Source organism: Carassius auratus, chromosome 1, assembly GCF_003368295.1.
Source record: "Carassius auratus strain Wakin chromosome 1, ASM336829v1, whole genome shotgun sequence".
NCBI classification, from domain to species: Eukaryota; Metazoa; Chordata; class Actinopteri; order Cypriniformes; family Cyprinidae; genus Carassius; species Carassius auratus.
Window position 1 is genome coordinate 16,595,009 of NC_039243.1, and position 21,657 is coordinate 16,616,665.

A 21,657-nucleotide genomic window follows, 5' to 3' on the forward strand; every position below is an offset into this window, starting at 1 on the left:
ACAGCATTAGCTAAAATTTTATTTACTTGATAAAATTGGTCAAGTACTGTACAGATATGGATCCAAACTAATTGAATCAGTAATCGAAAGCTTGTGAATGAGAATCGAATCATGAAATTTGTGTCAAAACCCAGCCTTAATAAATAAATATATACACACAAGCAATGAATGCATTCCTGAGAGACAAAAGAAAATCTGAAAGAAGTACAAGGTAACGTCCACAGAACTTGCATTCCAAAGCAAATCACACAGCGCATTTGCACTTAAAAATTAATCATTCATGAACACGGGGTTTGTACTCATTAATATTCATCAGCAGTTCTGTATATTTAATCCGTGCGATAAATAAGTAGTGTGGCACCTCTCTCATTTGGAATGAAATGGATGTCTAAATTATGCACAAGAATTAAAAGCATTGAAGCAGGTATAAAGTTAGGCAAATGCACTTTAACTTCTGTTTTTTTCTTCCTATCTATAAATGTAGTTCCTACACAACAACTTTACCTCAGAATTAATAAACACGAGATGCGTTTGAGAAAAACCTTTTGGACTTTGTCATTTATTATGTGTTAGATACAATAAACATCCCCCTACACACGCGTAACGTTACTCATACATTAACAGACCATGTTGAGGGATTTCGTTTGCTTTGATCTAGGGAAGAAAAGAGCAAGCTGGATTTTTACTTTAATTTTAGTTAGCCGTCGCACGGATAAAACTGATGAATTATATATTAGGCTACGCTTGACGTTTAGTGCAAACATATACATATGCAAATAGGCGGACGTTGAGTTTCTCTCGCGCCCAAGCAAGCAACACAATGCTCCCTGATGATAGCACGGCTGCTAATTCACACTCATAACACTTTACAAACATAATTATAGCGCATAAAACCCCGACCAAACCGAGCAGTTTGACCCACGCTCACCAGTTAACCCACACGCAATGAAAGCACGAGAGTCTGTGAATATGCAGCGCGCACGCGCGACATTTCAAAAGATGAGAGTTTTGCACAGGACAAACAACTCTCATCTGCTGTTGATGGACTCAAAATATTTCTAAAATAACAAAACATCTTCGCCATTGCCATCGGTTCAGTCTACAAAATGATCGGCGCTTGTGTTTGACTTTGGTTGCGCGAGGCGGATTGGGAATATGAATATGTAAAATGTAATGATTACCTGCAGTCGAGCGCTCATCTTGAGTCGTTAATCCTCTGTCCGCCATTTTGAATATTTAGTGTGAGACCGAAACCCCGCCTACTGCTGAAACATCATACACACCTCTCCCTGACTGACAAAACCCCAGAACAACCACATAATTCATAATTCAATAAGGTTTATTTTTTCAAATTATCCCGTTTGTATGTTTTCCTGAGCGTACAAACCCCACTTGCCAGATTTTCAAAACCAGATATCTTTCAGTACCAGATTTTTAAAGAAAAGTCCAATTACTCAAATGTTTTCTTTAGCATTGGTTTGTTGGTTGGTTTTAAACTGTCATCCTAAAACGTAAGACTATCTATTGTGAAACAATTAAAATAATAAAACACACGGGTGAAGGCAGATTTGAAATGAAATCATTTCATAAATGTCAGGTCTTGTTTAATAAGGTAAACCAAACTTTTAATTTTTTTGCTGTTTTAATTTGTTTGTTGTTTCATAAAACTGTTTGCAGCTGTGCAATAGTTTAATTATTAGCCTATTGTTTTGCCTTCATTGTGTAAAATGAACCAATTTTGTTTCTTTTTCTTTTTTTTACTAAATGCATAGGCTATTCATTATTATTTTTTGAACTATTTCATTTAATGACTCCAGAGCTGCTAAATATGTTATTTTTCACAATACATTACACACCATTATCTTGATATATCTTTACATCTCTTTATATATCTTCACATTATATTTTCTTTATAGATAAATAGATATAGATTGCAGATTGCACAATATTGCACTTTTTACTTCACTATGAAAGTGACATTCAGCCAAGTATGGTGACCCATACTCAGAATTTGTGCTCTGCATTTAACCCATCCGAAGTGCACACACACAGAGCAGTGAACAAACACACACACTATGTTTCATATTAAATAATTTTATACTTAATTATATTATACATCTATTAATTTCTTACATTTACTTAAGTAAAAGTAATTGAAAGATTTACTTGAGTACAAGAAAGTTTATTTTTTTATGTTCTAAAGTATTAAAGGTAAAACAAATAACAACTTTTATTTATGAAATTAAGTGCAGTAATAAGTATGACATTATGCTTTGGAATGTGGTGAAGTAAAGTTTTCCAAAGAAAAACATTCTGATGAATCACATATATTACTTTAAATTTACTTGAGTGAAGTAAAAAATATTTCACTACTGTCTGCCTCATGTGCCAGGAGGAGTATGTGGTTCTTCTCTGTCATAAAGACTTTTGTCAAACTTTAGCTTCATAATGAATGCAGTGATGTTATCTTCTATTTGTAACACTTATATACAATATAGAATAGAGCTCCATATCAAACAAGTTTTAAGAATATTGTACTGAACAGTTTTGTCTATGAATGTCAGCCTCTCAATTCACACATATGAAACATTAAATCATTACTGCTGTGATATTTTATAGATAATTATATATTTTGCATAAAATAATTTTTTAATTAGTTTTTACTTTGAATGTGTGACTTTGACTCCTCCTCTTTCCTCAATGCAGAAAGAATTTCATTATCCTCCATTTCTTTTACCAACTGTGCTCTCAACCTCTGTTTAATCTGAACAATAGAAGCAGATATTTCCTCCTCTTCCTGTCTTGTTTTATCAGTCCTCAAAGTCTTGTTGTTCTCATATAGTGAGGCATGGGAAGATTTCTGCTTTGCCGAGTAGCTCTGTTAACCACCTCTCTTCTCATCCTCATATTTTAGCATATGATCTCCTGGTTCTGTAATTAGTATCTTCACCTAGGCTGTTACATGAAGAAGGTGGGAACCCCTGAGATGGACAGTAAATCTCTGGACTGGGATCTCGACTCAAATCCATGTCATAATCAGCCGGATGCCTGGATGAAAATCTTGAGACATGACTGTCACGCTGTCTAGTCTCTGTTTCCCTGGGTGTCCACTAGTGGGCTCACTTCCCCTAAGGCACTTCACCGTAGGCGCTAGAATTCCTCTAGTCTTGTCCTGTCATCACAGTAATTGCACTCCTGTTAATTGCACCAGGTGCAGTCACCTTATTGTCATTAGCCTCCCTATAAATACCAGTCTTTTCCTGTTGTTTGTATGGAGTCCTTACCCTTCATGTATCCAGCATTCTCGTTCCCCGAGATTCTTCCCAGTCTGCTAGTCCTCCGAGTCCTCTCCATTCAAGAGTTCCCTTTCCTGTCCCTTTCCTTTTGTTTGTTTATTTTGGACTGTTGACCTTTGCTTGTTCTGCTTGTCTTGATTCCCAGGAGTGTTCACGTCACGTCTGCTGAGCCAGCACCACAGTACAAGATGGCCACTAACCCAGCGCCACTGCATAAGGTGGCCACCAGCCCGGAGCCACTGCAGAGGAGGGCAGCTACAGTGGGCTTTCCAGAGTTGAATCAGGTTCCGGTTGACCTTCCAGAGTTTGACCTCCCCAGTCACCGAGCAGGAGAGGAATGGTTTCGAGGGTACCCCCCTGGTCGTGTTTCGTTTGACCAGCAAGGGGTCGCTCAGGAATGAGTGGTCGAGAGGAGGTCCAGCATCACTCTCCACTATGGCCCCCCGTCGACCCTGGGTTCGGGAGGAATGGATGGGAGCCACCGTCTCACCATTGTGGACCAAGAGGGGAAAGGAGGCGCAAGTCTGCCGAGCCAGTGCCGCTGCACAAGATGGCCGCCAACCCAGCGCCACTGCGCAGAATGGCCGCCGACCCAGCGCCATTGCACAGGATGGCCGCCGACCCAGCACCACGAGGCAAGATGGCCGTCAGCCCAGCGACACGAGGCAAGATGGACAGACATTTTTGGATTATTTCTCCATGCTGTCAAAAATCCTACAGATTCCCAGGAGTGTTCACGTCACGTCTGCTGAGCCAGCACCACAGTACAAGATGGCCACCAACCCAGTGCCACTGCATAAGGTGGCCGCCAGCCCGGAGCTACTGCAGAGGAGGGCAGCTACAGTGGGCTTTCCTGAGTTGAGTCAGGTTCCCATTGACTCTCCAGAGTTGAGTCAGGTTCTGGTTGACCTTCCAGAGTCGAGTCATATTTCCGTTGACCCTCCAGAGTTGAGTCAGGTTCCCGTTGACCCTCCAGAGTTGAGTCAGGTTCTGGTCGACCCTCCAGAGTCGAGTCATATTCCCGTTGACCCTCCAGAGTTGAGTCATGTTACAGTTGATCTTCCAGAGTCAGGGTTAGTCACCTTTGACCTTCCAGGATCAGGGCTAGTCACCGTTGACCTTCCAGAGTCACGACTAGTCACAATTGACTTTCCAGAGTCAGGGCTAGTTACCGTGGACTTTCCAGAGTCAAGGTTAATCACCGTTGACCTTCCAGAGTTAAGTCAAGTCACTGGTGATCTTCAAGGACAGAGTCAAGTCACCGGTGATCTTCAAGGACAGAGTCAAGTCACCGGTGATCTTCAAGGACAGAGTCAAGTCACCGGGGTTCTTCATGGGAAAATTCAAGTCACCAGTGATCTTCATGAACAAGGAAACACCATGGGAGTACCAGAGTCTCGTCATTTTTCTGTGGAACTACCAGATCCTCGTCACGTCTCAGTTGAACTCTCTGAGCACCCGACTGATCCTGCTGTGGCCACAGAGGCTACCCCTAACTTGTTCATGTTTTTTGTTTCAGACTTGCCCAATCAGACTTATCCTCCTGTTTATTCGGCCACATGGAGGTGGTGGTCTTCTGTTCCATCCTGGGGGGTGTCTGGTTTGGACGCACGGATGTGGTGGTCTTTTGCTCCCCCCTGGGGGCATCTGGTTCGGCCGCACGGATGTGGTGGTCTTCTGCTCCGCCCTGGGGGGTGTCTGGTTTGGAATGCTCGGATGTGGTGGTATTCTGCTCCGCCCTGGGGGGCATCTGGTTCGACCGCACGGATGTGGTGGTCTTCTGCTCTGCCCTGGGGGGCATCTGGTTCGGACGCATGGATGTGGTGGTCTTCTGCTCCGCCCTGGGGGGTGTCTGCTTCAGCTGCATGGATGTGGTGGTCTTCTGCTCCACCCTGGTGGGCGTCATGTGATGTCCTTCTTGGATTTGTGTTTTTTTTTGTTGTTGTTTTTTTTGTTGTTCTTCTCTCTGTTTTCCTTCTATGGACCTGTCCCTCCGTCCCTCCCCCTGATCCTCCGCCGGTCCACCTCCCTCCTGGGTTTCTTGTCTGTGTCTTTCGTTCTGTTTCCCTCTAAGGACCTGGACCTCCGTCCCTCCCCCTGATCCTCCGCCGGTCCACCACCCTCCTGGACTCCTTGTTTTGTGTTGCACTTCTCTTGTCTCTGTTTCCCATTTTACCTGGTCATTTTGTCTCTGTTTCACCATTCTACCTGGTCCTCTTGTCTCTGTTTTCCCCATTTTACCTGGCCCTCCGTCCCTCCCCCTGGTCCTCCGCCGCTCCACCTCCCTCCTGGTCCCTTTGTGTTTGTGGTTTTCCCTTGGGTTCGGGTGGAGCATCTGGCAGCTGCTCCATGGAGGAGGGGGTAATGTCATGCTGTCTAGTCTCTGTTTCCCTGGGTGTCCACTAGTGGGCTCACTTCCCCTTCGCACTTCACCGTAGGCACTAGAATTCCTCTAGTCTGGTCCTGTCATCACAGTAATTGCACTCCTGTTAATTGCACCAGGTGCAGTCACTTTATTGTCATTAGCCTCCCTATAAATACCAGTCTTTACCTGTTGTTTGTATGGAGTCCTTACCATTCATGTATCCAGCATTCTCGTTTCCCGAGATTCTTCCCAGTCTGCTTGTCCTCTGAGTCCTCTCGTTTCCCAAGTTCCCTTTCCTGTCCCTTTCCTTTTGTGTGTTTATTTTGGACTGTCTTTTTGGTGTTGACCTTTGCTTGTTCTGACTACGATTTGGATTACCCTATATTAAAGACATCTGCTATTGGATCTCTCTCTCTCCCTGTGTCTCTCTGGATACACGATCGTCACAATGACTCACTGTTCCCATCATAAGGTTTAAGTTTGCTTTGAGGAGGTATTACGTTTTTGAGCCATTCATCAATACTGCTGGTTTGGTTACTGGCTGAAGCTGGAAGGTTCATTATTTCTGACCGCCCGTAATCTCTTTTGGGTTAAGGTCTCTCAGAAGAATGGGCTGCCAAATCATCAAACCCACTCGACTTTCCATGACTGGCATCATCATCACCGTTTTCCTCCTTCATTTCTTTTTTTTAGTAAAATGTACTGTGTTTGTCCTCTGCAGTCCTTTTCCCCTCATAGGATGCCATCTTGTCCCTCATGTCAGACTTGATTTCTTTCCTCAAGGGTCCCCAGAAGCTCCTCTCATTGCTTTCTTCCCTTGATCTTAGCTGGGTCCTCTGCTTGACTCCTCTCCAGAATTTCATCTTTGTTCCCCTCACCACCATACTTCTTCTGATGCTTGAGTTTCCAGGTCTGATAGACCATTAAGTTGACATCCTCCAGTGAGGGAGTGGGAGCTATGGTCTCAGCCTCCATTTGCACTCCATCCTCTGCCACTGTATCTTTTTGGTTCCATCCAAACTGAATTTGCTTAATCTTCCATCGCTCCAAATGTGTTAGATTTTCCTTGTTCTTTTTGCAGAAGTTGTACAGCTGCTGTTGGACAGTATGCTTTTAACATCATTGTCAGTTTTTTTGTGGCTTGCTTCACTGTCCTCGTCAGTATCGTGCAGTGACCTCTAACTCCTTTAGACGCTGCTTCCAGAGACTGGAATAACTGCTGCAGCTTGATGTGGACCCTGCACTAGTGTTGCACGGTGCACCGATACTTCAAAAGTATCGCGATTCTCGGAAATTAAAAACGTCATGATACCTAAATTTATTAGTATCGATACTGCGAAGAATGACTGCGTTCCAGATTTGTAAGAGACGTATTTCATGTTGGTGTGTGCAACGCACGCTTCCAGTGCCTCCCTATGGGCGTCTGTGTTTTTTTTCTCCTCACGCAAGCGAAAAAGCACTACTGCCTGCATTAGTGGCTTTACTAAAATGTGTGCATAATCGCATTAAATAGTTTAAATAAGTTGTTCAGATGAACAAAGCACGAGGTTTTCTTGCATAATTAACATTATAATTGTTTGGTCAGACAGTTCATATATAATATTCACATTAATCGGGGATTAAACGTGGAGTTATGTTCTGTATGCTAAATATGAAAACGAGCGTATCTGCACAGCACCTATAACTGCGCTTTGTATCTGCTGATTGCTGATCGAGATTTACATGCTTGGCTCACTAACCCGTTCATAAATGATGTATCAGTTCATTCAACTCATTCACGCATGAGAAGATCTCTCGATCTTGTTCAGTGAAGGGCGGAATCGTTCACTACATTCAACAAATCACATGCTCCGTCATATCTTGAGTAACTCTTTGACAGGATGAAACTGTTCACAGAGCTGTTCACGAGCTGTGCATGCGCTGCTAATAGCGCCGAGCTCACGCGCTGCTGTGTTGGGTAAAGAAATGTTACTTTATTTGCGGGCTGGGGTGGGCCAAATTATTTTTAAAAAACCCGACCCGCGCATCACTAGGCTGCACGTGCAAGCACGAGTGATACTGTGTCCGCCGGTCCACGATTGGTATAAAAAGATGACGCTCATTAAAGATGACGCTCATTAAAGCTCACTGGCTGAGTTTTCTCCTCTGAAAGAAAAGGTTGCACAACTGACAGAATAAGTTACAATATCTGAGATATTGCTGCTAAAATATTTTTGCTTTTTTTTTTTTTACTTGAATGCCATTGCTTAAATTGATATTTATCTTTTGACATTTAATCTTCTGAGTTCAGAAACATTATTTAATATAATCGCTGTTCATATTTTTTATTCAAAGTTCAGAATCAAAATAAATTTATTACTCTTATGTTTCTTATGATAGCTGAGATAATGCTCCTAATTGTATTTTTTTCTTTACCTTGAATGTTGGTCTATTTTATTTTTATATTTCATATCTTGTTCAAATGTTTAATATATCTGCTGTTCATATGTTCATTTATTAGTGTGTTATATGATTAGAATGTTGTCCCGGTTTTAAAATAAAGCACATCAATGATATTTGAGAATGTATTTTCCCTTTACAGGAAAAGTATTGAAAAAGTATCGAAATCGCAATTCTAGACTAGGTATCGGTATCGAAACAATAATTTTGGTATCGTGACAACACTACCCTGCACCAGAGGTGGGCTGATGGGGATGACGTCTGATGTGTTCCTTCACCCTTCACACATCTTCACTGGTCACACTTTCCAGGTCCTCAGGTCGCATGGCTGGCTGCTTCCTGTCGTGCAGCAAAGACTCATTGTCCTCCCTATCGCACATTAGCTGGGCCTCCCACCAGTCCTCATTCTGGTACTTCTTGTTGCGCTTCTGCCATTCTCTTTTCATGCTGTCCACATCCCCATCTTCATCATCCCCATCTTTTCCAGGGAGCGACGGGACCTTGTCAGTCACCTTTATGTTGGGTTTAAAGGGGGGGTGAAATGCTCGTTTTCACTCAATATCCTGTTAATCTTGAGTACCTATAGAGTAGTACTGCATCCTTCATAACTCCAAAAAGTCTTTAGTTTTATTATATTCATAAGAGAAAGATAGTCTGTACCAATTTTTCCCGGAAAAACACGACCGGCTGGAGGCGTGACGTGTGGGCGGAGCTAAAGAATCAAGAGTGCGAGTAAGCTTTTGCGTTGAGAGTGTTTGGAAGCTGTGACAGCTGTGAAGGCTGAAACTGAACGAGAGCAGCAGCAGCTACGACTCGCTCCGAGGGGGGCTCGAACCCGGGTCTCTGGCAGGGGAGGCGGACGCACTAACAAGGAGGCAGAGATATTTTAAACAGTTTTACTCACCGCATGCGGTTCCAACACACGATCGTGACCCTTTTTCGTTGGGACTGCATTATCCTTAAGAAATAAACGATGTGCAAATCCGGCGTCAAACTGGGCCTTGTTTGTAAAACAAGCATCTTCGAAATGCAGGGAACAAACAAAAACACTTGCACAACTCCGTTGATGCTCTGTAAAAATAAACTCCATCTACTGTTCCCTTAATGCTGTTTTTTTTGGTAATCTGTGCAGGGTTGTCTTGCCCTGGCAACCAAAAACACACTCCTTTTGTGACATTTCGCGATGCTCTCGCTCTGATCAGTGAATGCCTGTGCTCTCTCAGTGCTCTGCTATACGGGAGCGCGCGCTCTTCCGGCAGAAGTGCCCTTATAAGGAAATTCCGCTCCATCTAACGTCACACAGAGCCATACTCAAAAAAAAACTTTCCGAAACTTGTGACAAACTGGAAGGAGTATTTTTGGAACAAAAATACTCCTTCAAACGCACAACTTAATTTTTGAAACTTTGTCCATGTTTAGCATGGGAATCCAACTCTTTAACAGTGTAAAAAACTCAGTATGCATGAAATAGCATCCCCCCCCCCCCCTTTTAATAGGGCCGCCAAGGAGTCCTGGCATCAGAGCTGCAGTGGCAGCAGAAGATGTAACACTGCTCATGATGCTTAAGTCTACAAGCATCAGCCTTCAGCACAAGCCACGTCTACCCACACCAGAGATATATGCTAGTGAGTCTAATCATTGTAGAGCATTCTTAACTAAGCGTTCTGTCATTTTCTCTATGACCCAAAGGAACACGAGATATCAGATTGTCACAAGTTTCACATATTGCAGCCATAGCTTCCTCTACCCCAGATACGACTATGACAAGGCTTGTAAATACTGGCATTCTACCACCCCCTATACATCTTGAGAACAGATTTGAAGCATTAATGAATGTGGGTGAGGAATCCCCAAATGTGATTAAACATCTATTGGATCAGCCAGCAGCTAACACCTCTACTAACAGGCGCTCAAGGTCGAACAGGCAGCGGCATTCAGCTCAGAGCAAAGCCGAGCCCAGGACTCTGATAATGGGTGACTCTATTAACAGAAATATGCGTTGCAGGACTACAACAACATGCTGCCTTCCTCAAGCAATGATCTCTGATGTGAACAAGGAACTTCAGAACATTCTGATGGAGCACATGACTGCAAATCAAATCATCATCCATGTGGGAAAGAATGATATTCAGAAAGAGCAGTCAGAATTCCTTAAGAAGCACTTCAGTGAACTCTTTGAAACACTTCGAAGACTAAAAGTTCAGTCGTTCATCAGTGGACCACTTCCAGCAAGGGGAACAAATATGTTTTCACGGTTGCTTGGGCTGAACACATGGCTACAAAGATCTTGTAATATAAAAGGAGTGAATTTCATCGAAAACTTCAATCTTTTCTGGGGCCATAGACAATTGTTTAAACCAGATGGCCTCCACCCAAACAAACTTGATACGAGAGTGTTTACTTTTCCCTCCGTCATCCTTCAGCAGAGTGTATCAATCCATTTAGCACACACACACCGGGTCCGAGTCATCATGTGGTTGACATATCCCACAAGAACACTGATAACTCCATGCAGCCAAAACAAGCACTGTTGATGGACACTATCCCAGCTGAGCCCTGCCCACAAAGCTCCTCACAGACATACTGTGATGTATCAAAACAGCTACAAGATTCAGCACCCAAGGACGACTTTCTGGAAAACAGCCAGGGAAGACAACATATCACAGCCACCAGAAACACCAGGGACACAGCCCATCTCACCAGACACATTATCCCTCTCTCCAGCATCTCCACTTCTGTGCTTTTCACAGAAAATGGAGGAATTGGTGTATGCTGGGACTAAACTCTCTCACTCATTTGCTGCAAGCCTGCAGATATCAACAAAAAAACGGTGGGCCCTGCTCCAGTAAGAGCTCTCCGACCGCTGCCACAACGCCAGGGCCCAAACCCTCTATCTGCTGAAGGTGAACCAAAAACAACTGATAGGAGCACTCTAAAAAGAAAAAGAAAGTCTAAGACCATCTCAAGCAGAGGGGGGAAACTCATCTAATCTGCTGCCTATTATGCATCAAACTAAGATTGATTTAAAGACACAAAGCACAGCCATCAAGTTAGCATCTTTAAACATTTGCTCACTAAAAAATAAGTAATTTATAATCAATGACTTTATAATCACAAGCATTCTGGATTTTATGTTTCTAATGAAACATGGCTAGAAGATCCTCAATGAAGCAGCCCCTCCTAACTTCACCTACATGAGTGTCTGCAGGACTGTTAGGAGAGGTGGAGGTGTAGCTGCTCTATTTAAAGATGTCTATTAATGCAAGCAAGTGTCATATGGTCAGTACTTGTCTTTTGAATATCTAGGGATTGTTCTGAAAGGTGCTCCACTCATTCAGTTTATTATTATTTACAGGCCGCCAAAATACTCTCCAGCCTTTGTTGAAGAGGTCACAGAAATGTTATCAATTTCTTCAGAGTTTGGCTGTTTTGCTATTGCAGGTGATTGTAATATTCACATAGACAATATAGAAAAAAAAACTACAAAAAATTATAACGGTTCTAAACACTTTTGACTTGACTCAGCATGTGCATGGACCCACACACAAAGGTGGACACACTCTAGACCTAATCATCAGTAGGGGTCTAAACATTTCATCCATTGTTATTAAGGACATTGCATCTGATCACTTCTGTATTTTCTTTGATATTTTGATCTCTGCTACAACTGAATCTAGATCGGTCTCTGTCAGAAGTAGATGCATTAACGAGAACACAAGTGTACTATTTATGGAGGCTATAACTTTAACTCCAACCATTGATATTGATATTGCTCCAATAATAGTCAGTAAGAAAACAAACAGACAGAAACCAGTTTGGAGAAGATCAACAGCAGTTCAGACTATGAAAAGACAATTCAGAAAAGCTGAGCGGATGTGGCGGAAGACAAAACTTGAAATTCACTTAAGCATCTACAAAGACAGTCTTCATGCTTTTAATGTGAAAATGTGTATAATATGTCTATTTTTGAAGCAATTGATAGCAAATTCTTGGAAGACCTAGTGCAGCACCTAAAATCGTCAACCTGCTATCTTGACACAATTCCAACATCTTTTTTCAAAAGTGTGCTTAACTGTTTAGAAGCAGATCTTTTAGAAGTGGTGAATGCCTCACTTCTTTCTGGGACATTTCCAAACTCCTTAAAAATTGCAGTTGTTAAGCCCATCCTGAAAAAGAACAATCTTGATAACACCATTCTGAGCAATTTTAGACCAATATCTAATCTTCCTTTTATAGGCAAAATTATAGAAAAGTGTCATGGTTTCGGTTTCTCTTCTCTTCCCCCCTTTCCCTCTGCTTGTCATCTTGTTACACTCACACACTTCTTCAGCTGTTTCTCATTATCTCTTCTCTGTCACACTGATAGATTCACACCTGTTCTCTCTTCTCCCTAATAACTTCCGCTATTTCTAGTTCCCCATTTTCCTCGCTCTTTGCCAGATTATTCAGTTTCGATATTTGATGCGAGAAGCTGCACTGTCGCCCCTACTCTTGTCCTGTCTGTTAATCTCTGGTCTTAGGTCAGATCAAACTGTGCTCTGGATATACCTATTGCTCTGCTCTCTTTCCAGTCCCGCTGGTGCTGACGAGTCTTCCAAGTGATCTCTGCTCCAGCCTTCTGACGTAGACTCATTAGTGAGAAAAGAGATCAGCAAATGCCTTCACCTGCACACTGCCTAGTGTGCCGATCCGTTTCCTGAGAAGGACCATCGGTGTGCTGATTTTTCATAGAGAGAGTTTTTATGTTCCCAGTTTGTGTGCCGGCTCATCGGCTCTCCTTTTGTTGCTCTTTTGAAGACCTTTTTTTTTTTTTTAATCGCTACTCTCTATTAAAAGCTTATAGGGTAGGGCTTTCTGGGATGGTATTCAAATGGTTGAAGTCATACATAGAAGGGAGAGGCTATTATGTGAGTCCAGGAGAGCATAAGTCTAAGTGGACGTCCATGACATGCAGAGTCCCACAAGGGTCAATTCTTGCACCGCTCTTGTTTAGCCTGTATATACTCCCACTAAGTCAAATAATGAGAAAGAACCAAATTGCCTATCACAGCTATGCTGATGATACCCAGTTTTACCTAGCCTTATATCCAAATGACTGCAGCCCTATTGACTCCATCTGCCAATGCATTGATGAAATTATTAGTTGGATGTGCCAGAACTTTCTTCAGTTAAACAAGGAAAAAACTGAAGTCATTGCATCTGGGAACAAAGACGTTTTCAAGGTGAATCCAAATAGCTGATTCACCATTCAAAAGTTTCTTAAATGCTGTCTGTTTGCCAACACTAAAAATGTGTGAGGTTGTATCCCATCCTGTGAAGGTGTGAATAAACAGCAAATGGTAACACAAGTCACTACCCAGGACTTGTTTCATCTGAGCGGCGACCTCGCGCTCTTTCTCATGAAGCCAATAAGGAAGTGACAAAACTGCAATTCATTGACTTGCCGCTTGAGGCTGGCTGCAAAAGGGAGTCAGTCCCATAGACTCCCTATGTTAAAATGCCCAACTTTACAGCAGAAAAAAACGTTTACAGCCTGATTCAAAAAATGATTTTGGTCTATATTGCTAATTTTGCCCTTCATGACAACTGTGAGGGGGGTGAATTTTGTAAAAACTCATCCATTTAAATTATATTAAGACTTAAAGTTATGCATAATTAAGGGCGTGGCCACTTGAGTGACAGGTGGATTGCCGCTGCTTACAATGCCGTCGCTCTAGTTGGGCGTGGCTTCAGCAATCAGCTCCCGCCTTTTTGCCCATTTTTGATTATCCGGGAGAGTCGTGCGGTGATGCGCTGCCAAGATGGCAATGGCCCGCTCTGCACACTTTGCGCTTCAAAACCGCTATTGAGGAGTCTATGGATGACGTCACGGACACTACGTCCATTTTTTTTTACAGTCTATGGTTTCATCTCACTGATGTTGCACACTTTAGTAGCTTTGGACTTGTCTGAACAAAAATAGGGACCTCTATTATTCATCCCTGCATAGTAGAGGAGAAGCATGAACAAGTCTGTATCCTCCCCATCAAGGTTGTGGGCTGATGTTCAAAGGCCTTGACTGCAGCTTTAACAATATCCATGTTTGCATTACCTGATGCATTGATAACAGTGCAAGCCACCTTCTCCAGCTCCTCAATCAGAATATTGATAAATCCTTGTTTGTTGCAAGATCTGGAAAGAAAATCATCCTTTCTTCCCAAATCTCAGTCTCTGCGTTGAAGTTAACGATGAGGTGAGTGTTTTCACCACATCTCTGATGCATAGGACCTTTGCTATAACCATCAAAAATGACTGTGCAATGGCACCGTAACAGTCACCCTTTTTCTATGACAAGCGGTGAACCAGGGAGCCACTGTCAACGTCATATTGCTCAGTTGGTGGGATGCTGTCAGGACAGATTTGTTAGATTTCTTTATTGCTTGAGAACTCTCTGACTGCCTGTGCTAGTTGGGGCTTGTTGGCTTTACAGAAGATTTCCTTTCTTTCGAACAGGGCCAGGGCCGGCGCTCCGCACATCCACATCACGCACTGCACGTAGGGCACCAAGTGCTTGGGGGGGCACTAAAAAATCTGGGTCGTTAAAAAAAAAATCATCACAATAGGCTACTAGTATTAATAACAAATAAAATATTTCTAAAAGCATGTTAATATACAAAAGCAATACAAAAGTAATATAGGCCTAGACCAAATTAGTCGAGAAAAAGGTGAATCTCTGTGCCAGTCTCCCTCTGGTGCCCCCCCTTCCCCACCTCCCAGTGGTCTGTTCGATTATGCCTCAATCAATGTCAAATTTGGCAGACACCGACCTCAGACATGGACTTGAAAAGGCACCAAGAGTCGGGGGCGGAAAAAAGAAGAGACAGCGGGATGATGCTCGAGCGTCGCTTGCAGGTAAGACAATGTTTTAAATAAAAATGTTAGTTTTAAAAGAACGGCGTTAGGTAACGACGTTATTTTTTCAGTAACGCGGTAATCTAACTAATTACTTTTCCCGTCGTTACAACGCCGTTAACGTTACTGAACGTTAAATGCGGTGCGTTACTATGCATTGATTTAATAAACTTTGCAATCCGAACGCACCCCTGGCTCACACAGCGAGTGAGCAGGTGGGTTAATGGCGAGATAAGCGGTTGTGATTGGCTAAGGCAGAGTCATGTGTTTCATGGTAGCCATGATATTTAGTGCTGCGCCAGCGGCACCATACTATACACACACACACACACACACACACACACACACACACACACACACACACACACGCAACAGCTACACAGAGATTTGCAGCAGAGATGGTGAGATGGCGAGTCAGGAGCAATCCGATGAAAAGTTTGCATTTTCAAGGTGAAGATATAAGCACTACTTCAAATTCGTTGTGGTCAAAGGTAAGAACGTGCATGTAATGTGTACATGTAATGTGTGACACGCATCTACAAAGCTAGTGGCCAAAAACATTATTTTATACAAAGATAATACTTGGAAGTGCAGGATAAAACTCTTGCTGTCTATTGACGTGCAATAAATATTGAATGTTATGTACCTGTCTGTTCTACTCATTTCAACTGACTTGTGAAAACTGCCAAAAAAAAAAAAAGTACAAATTCTCTGACATGTAGCAACTTTTTTTTTTCTTTTTCTTTTTCTTTTTTTTTTACAGTAACTCAAATAGTTACTTTCCCTGGTAACGAGTTACTTTTATTATAGAGTAAATTCAGTTACTAACTCAGTTACTTTTTGGAACAAGTAGTGAGTAACTATAACTAATTACTTTTTTAAAGTAACGTTCCCAACACTGCTGATAGCTGATTTTGCAGCTAGGAAATGTAGGCGTGTGCCTCTGTAGGGCCTCTGACAACTGATGTTAGTGAAAATGTTTAATATAGTTCTATAGAATAGCAGAATGGTCTCTTTATAGAGATGTAGTCCCTCTGTTGAGTAATTTCTACTGTGCAGTTATGCATGGTTATTTGCAGTTTAAAATGTGCACTTTAAAATTCATACTTCATAAAATTCATACACTTATACTCTTATTTGCACTAAACTTTTTTTGCACTTTTAACTTTCTGTTTACATTGTTCAGTTCCAATTATTCGTTTGCAGCAGTTATTTTGGAAGTAAAGAGAACCTAACTAAGAAATTCTGAATGGTAGTTATTTTGTTGATTTCAGTTGAAATAGTATCTGTGCAATCATTTGCAATCCATTCCACGACACAGGCGGGGGGCCAGTTCTCCTCTGGCCAGATGAAACCAACAGTTCAATTCCAGGGTGCAGCAAAGTCAGATTGTGAAGAATCTTCTGTTTCCTATGGTCTTGTCCCGTCTGAAACAAGGTCTTTACAGGGGATCTGTATTTGGGGCTCATCTAGTTGTCCTGGTCTCCGCTGTCTTTCAGGGTGGTCAGGTCCTTCCTAGGTGCTGATCCACCATCTGGTCTGGATACTGACTGGATCTGGTACCTATGGTGACCTCGGAATAAGAGAGAAAGAGACAATTATTAGCTTAGATTCCATTCTAACGATGTAGCAAGTACATCAGGTGTTATGGGAAGTGTTACCGGTTCCGGTTTACCTAATTAATGCAGCCTAAAAATCCTTTAACGGATTTGGATATTAGAAGCATATTTCTGTGTTATGTGTAACCAGAGTTAAAGAGATGGGTGTTTAATCTAGATTTAAACTGCAAAAGTGTGTCTGCCTCCCAAACAATGTTAGGTAGATTATTCTAGAGTTTAGGTGCTAAATAGGAAAAGGATTTGCTGCCTGCGGTTGATTTCGATATTCTAGTTATTATCAAATTGCCAGAGTTTTGAGAACGCAGCTGATGTGGAGGACTATAATGTAACAAGAGCTCGTTCAAATACTGAGGTGCTAAACTATGGGATCAGAATGTATTGCTGACACAGAAAAATAAGCATAAATCAAATATTTAAAAACACATGTAAAATAATGCACAAAATGGAAAAACAAATGCATTTTTTTCAATAACAAACAGCACAGTCATGAATTGAAAAATAAGTGTGAATCAAAAATTTAAGTGCATTTAAAATTATATTGCACAAAACTGAAACGTGAATTAAAAATTTTCCAAATCTCAAACAAAATCAGGTTTCCTAATCATGTTATTTTTTTTGTGTGCTTGTGGTCTTTTCCTGTTTGCTCTTGTTGACACGTTCTGCGCTTGAGTTTTTAAATGTTGCAGTTAGAGTTTCATTTAGGCAGCCATATCACCCTGGAGCCCAAGACCGGTTGCCCACAGAAGCTAAGCAGGGCTGAGCCTGGTCAGTACCTGGATGGGAGACCTCTGAGAAAAACTAGGTTGCTGCTGGAAGAGGTGCTAGAGAGGCCAGCAGGGGGTGGTCTGTGTGGGTCCTAGCGCCCCAGTGTAGTGATGGGGACACTATACTGTCAACAAGATGTTAAACCGAGGTCCTGACTCTCTGTGGTCATTAAAAAATCCCAGGATGTCTTTCGAAAAGAGTAGAAGTGTGACCTTGGCATCCTGGCAAAATTCACCCATTGGCCTCTACAGCTTCTTCTCTAGCCAATCAGTCCAAGGGGGAGTTGATGTCACTCCAATGCAACTCGTGGCTGCTGTGGCAGGTGTGTGAAGTAGGTGACACACGAGTGGATTCAAATCTCTCCCGTCCCACTCCCGCAAAAATAAAAAATCCTGTCCCAGTCCCATGAAGAAAACTTGGGGAAAATTCCATTTCAATCAAGAATGACTCCCGTTGCCTCCCACTCCCATGTTGTATTTTTTTTTTTTTTTTTGGCCGGAATCTGTCAGTTACAGTAAAACAAAAACAAAAACAAAAAACAAAATGGTACAGATTACAGCATGCCCACTTTAGTTAAATACAAATTCAAAATGTAGTTTTTTGTTGTTGTTGTTGTTTTATTGAACTGAAAGCTATCTTAATTCATATTATGCAATGCACACACATTCAATTTCATGTAAATTATCCATGCTAACACGTTTTCTATTTTATTATTTTTTTCATTTGAACGTAGACCTTTCACTCTCTATAAATTTATTTTTCATACTCAGAGTTTTGAAGTTTCTCGCTCAAGTTCATATGACCGAGACGGAAAAAAAACATCTTGTTTTCTTTAATTATTTCTAGGAAGCACAATGTTTCATTGTCATTCTGAGTGCACACAAATAAACATATGCAGATTTGAAAGATTTATTACTTTTATCTGTGTGAGCAAAAATTAAGGAGTGTTTTAAGAGCAAGTGAGAGCACCGGTGACTCCATCTGTCCTGCTATGAGCGCTGCTGTTCAGTTTCCACACACACTTCAATAGCGCACATTTATGTAGGTTTACATTAGATTGAGCGGCCATGTAAACTTATTACTACATGCATCTTTTAGATGAAAAGCTATCTTTCAGGTCTATGAATGATAGGTGGGCTTTTGGATGTACTGTCCGATGTAGGCTACTGTATTACCACATAGACCATCCGTTAACAAACCAAAGTGTTATTATGATTCCAGGTCCCGCCGACATTTTTTCCCATCCCAATCCCGTGATTAATAGTGATTTCGTTTCCAATCAATGTCAGCCTCTAGTGTGAAGATTTTTTTTTTATTTAGTGACAATTCACATACAAATGAACAATAAAAGCAAAAATATAAATACTGTATATTCAACCTGACAATAATTGTAAAAAAAAAAGAAAAAGTAAATACTAAATAAATCAACAAACAAAAATAAGAACTATATACAGAGGGGTATTAAAAACAAATCCATATCTCCAACTACAAAATAAGTATACAGAAGTCCTTAAAAAGGATAACGTTTCAAGGCTTTACAACAATCTATAGTCTTTTTTGCTTTGGAGTTCCTTACACATTCCATCACTTTAAGATACTGACGTAACTCAAATTTAAATTGTAAAAAATTAGGTGTACTCTTTGACCATCGACATTTATGAATGTGATATTTCGCTAATATAATAAACAAATTAATAACAAAATAGAATGTATTCTCTAAAGGCTTATCATAATAAAATAAAACATTCTTTTCTTCTAAAGTAATGTCAATTCCTGAAATCTCTTCAAAGAAGATCCTAAAATCATACCAGAATAATTTAGTACAAATACAATCAAAAAAAAGATGACATATACTTTCATCATTCAAATTACAAAAGACACATTTCAAATCAATATCCTTCTTAAATCTTTTAATAACCTCATTTACTGGATAAATACAATGAATAATTTTAAATGAAACCTCGCGAATCTTATTGATGACACAGTATCTCCTGGAGATTATAAAAGCCTCCTCCCAATTAATGTCCTTAAAGCGAGAATTCCAAAAACTTTTAGCTGGGGGTATTCTAAATGGCCGACAAAACTGTCTAAGAAAATTATTATTGCATTTTTTATCAAGAATACTTATACCATCTAACTTTACATTTAAGTCATTAGTTATGTTCAAATCAAAAGCATCAGCAGCTCGCATCAACTGAAGAAGACCAGAAGGTATAGCATCAAAGACCACTGCATAATCCTTTGCAGAAATTGGAAGTTTAAACTTATCTAAAAATTCTCCATATGAAAGTAAAACACCATCAGGACGAAACAACTGTGTCACCAATATAATATTATTTCTGAACCAATAATCGAAAAAAAGTGTCTTATTCTTATATTTAATATCTTTATTGTTCCAAATCAAACACCTGTGGGGAGAGAAATTGTGTTTGTACACCAACAACCAAGATAATGTGTCTATGAAAGTTAGACAGCTTAAGGGGAATTTTATTAATATCAAAGTTACAATTGAGGAGAAAATTAATACCGCCAATTTTGTCAAAAACTAAATTTGGGATGTAATACCATAATTGATTATTAGATTTAATACAATTTTGAATCCATTTAATTTTAAAGACAACATTAGATACTCCAAAGTCAATAGCATTTAAACCACCTTGATTAAATAAATTACCTAGAATGTCTCTATTTAAATAATGTAGTTTATTCTTCCAAATAAAGTTATACATTTTCTTATTTACCTGACTAATACATGACTTTGGAGTATCTAAAACCATTGCTGTATAAGATAATCTTGACAGTCCTTCAGCTTTTGATAGTAATATTCTACCATTCAAAGATAAATCTCTAATTAACCAAGAATTAAATTTATTTTGTATTTTATCAATCAATGGAAGATAATTTAAATCAATTCTTTCCTTCTGATTTTTACAAATTTTGATTCCCAAATAAGAAACATGGGTTTTAACTGTTATACCACACAATTCCACCACACCATCAGATATATCTTTCAGTGGAAACAGTTCGCATTTATTAATATTTACAGTTAAACCTGAGACTGATGAAAACATATCTAAACACCTAAGTGCTGCATCTATTTCTCTGTTACTTCTTAAAAAAATAGTTGTATCATCTGCAAGCTGTGAACATTTTATTTCTTTGTCAAGTAAACGGATACCCTGAAATGGATTCTTTTTAATGTGAAGACACAACACCTGCATTACTAATAAGAATAAGAATGGAGCTGCAGGGTCTCCTTGTTTTACACCTCTAGAAGTGTTAAATCTGGGAGTTGTTCCAAAAGGTAATTTAATAGAAGTATTGCAATTGCTATAAATTGTACGAATAGCTCTAATAAAATTACTGCCAAAGCCAAAGAAACCGAGAGTCTCCATCAAGAATGAATGATCCACAGAGTCAAAGGCTTTATAATAATCAACCAATAATATATAACTTTCTTCATGAATTAAAAAATTATAGTCAATTAAGTCCAAGACTAACTGAATATTATTTCCAATATACCTGCCACGCATAAAGCCAGACTGGCAGTCATCGATAATTTTATCCAAACAAAGTTTCAACCTTTCTGCAAATATAGCTGATAACAATTTAGCATCATTATTAATTAATGATATTGGCCTCCAATTTTCAATACTAAGTGAATCTTTACCTGACTTTGGAATAAGTGCTATTAAACTTTGAGTCACTGTAGGCACCATCTGCTCAGCTTCCAATATTTCCTGAAAAAGATCTTCCCGAAAGGTTTGATAAAATTCAGCAGTTAGACCGTCATTACCCGGCGATTTATTCTTCTTCAGTTTGACAATATTTTTGTTTATTTCTTCGAGTGTTATTGCTTTATCACAATTATTTTTCAAGTCTTCATCTATTACAATAGAATTTATTTTAATATTCTCCAAGAATGACCGTGCATCTCAAATACCTTCATCTTTTGTGTATAACTTTTTATAAAAACTTGTTACGAACTGAGAGATCTCACTTGAGTCTGTTGAAACTTTATCATCAATTCTAAGTCTCTTTAAAGAAGATAGTTCTGTATTTCTTTTTTCCAAATTGAAAAAGTATTTTGAATTCTTTTCGCCTTTCTCCAACCATTTACGCCTTGACCTCACAAATGCTCCTTTAGCTTTATTCTCAAATATTTTATCCAATTCTAATTGAAATTTCACCAACATATCTTTATCTTTCTGAGACAAATTATGTTTTTAATATATACAAATTATATCTTTAATTAAGGAATCCTCTTTAACCCTTCTGGCTT

The 21,657-nt window shown here is 40.2% G+C and overlaps 1 protein-coding gene and 1 pseudogene across 2 annotated transcripts in view; both read right to left on the reverse strand.

Annotated features, from left to right (window-relative positions):
* Positions 1–1,264, reverse strand: part of LOC113088627 (POU domain, class 2, transcription factor 1-like) — an 83,878-nt gene extending 82,614 nt beyond the window's left edge. For both annotated transcript variants that reach the window (XM_026255820.1, XM_026255798.1), the window contains exon 1: positions 1,182–1,264. In XM_026255820.1, the coding sequence (XP_026111605.1) occupies positions 1,182–1,227 (46 nt within the window). In that variant the 5' untranslated portion in view covers positions 1,228–1,264. The remainder of the gene's footprint in view (positions 1–1,181) is intronic.
* A 5,156-nt stretch (positions 1,265–6,420) lies between these two features.
* Positions 6,421–20,928, reverse strand: LOC113109175 (inactive dual specificity phosphatase 27-like; annotated as a pseudogene).
* Positions 20,929–21,657: the final 729 nt, after the last annotated feature.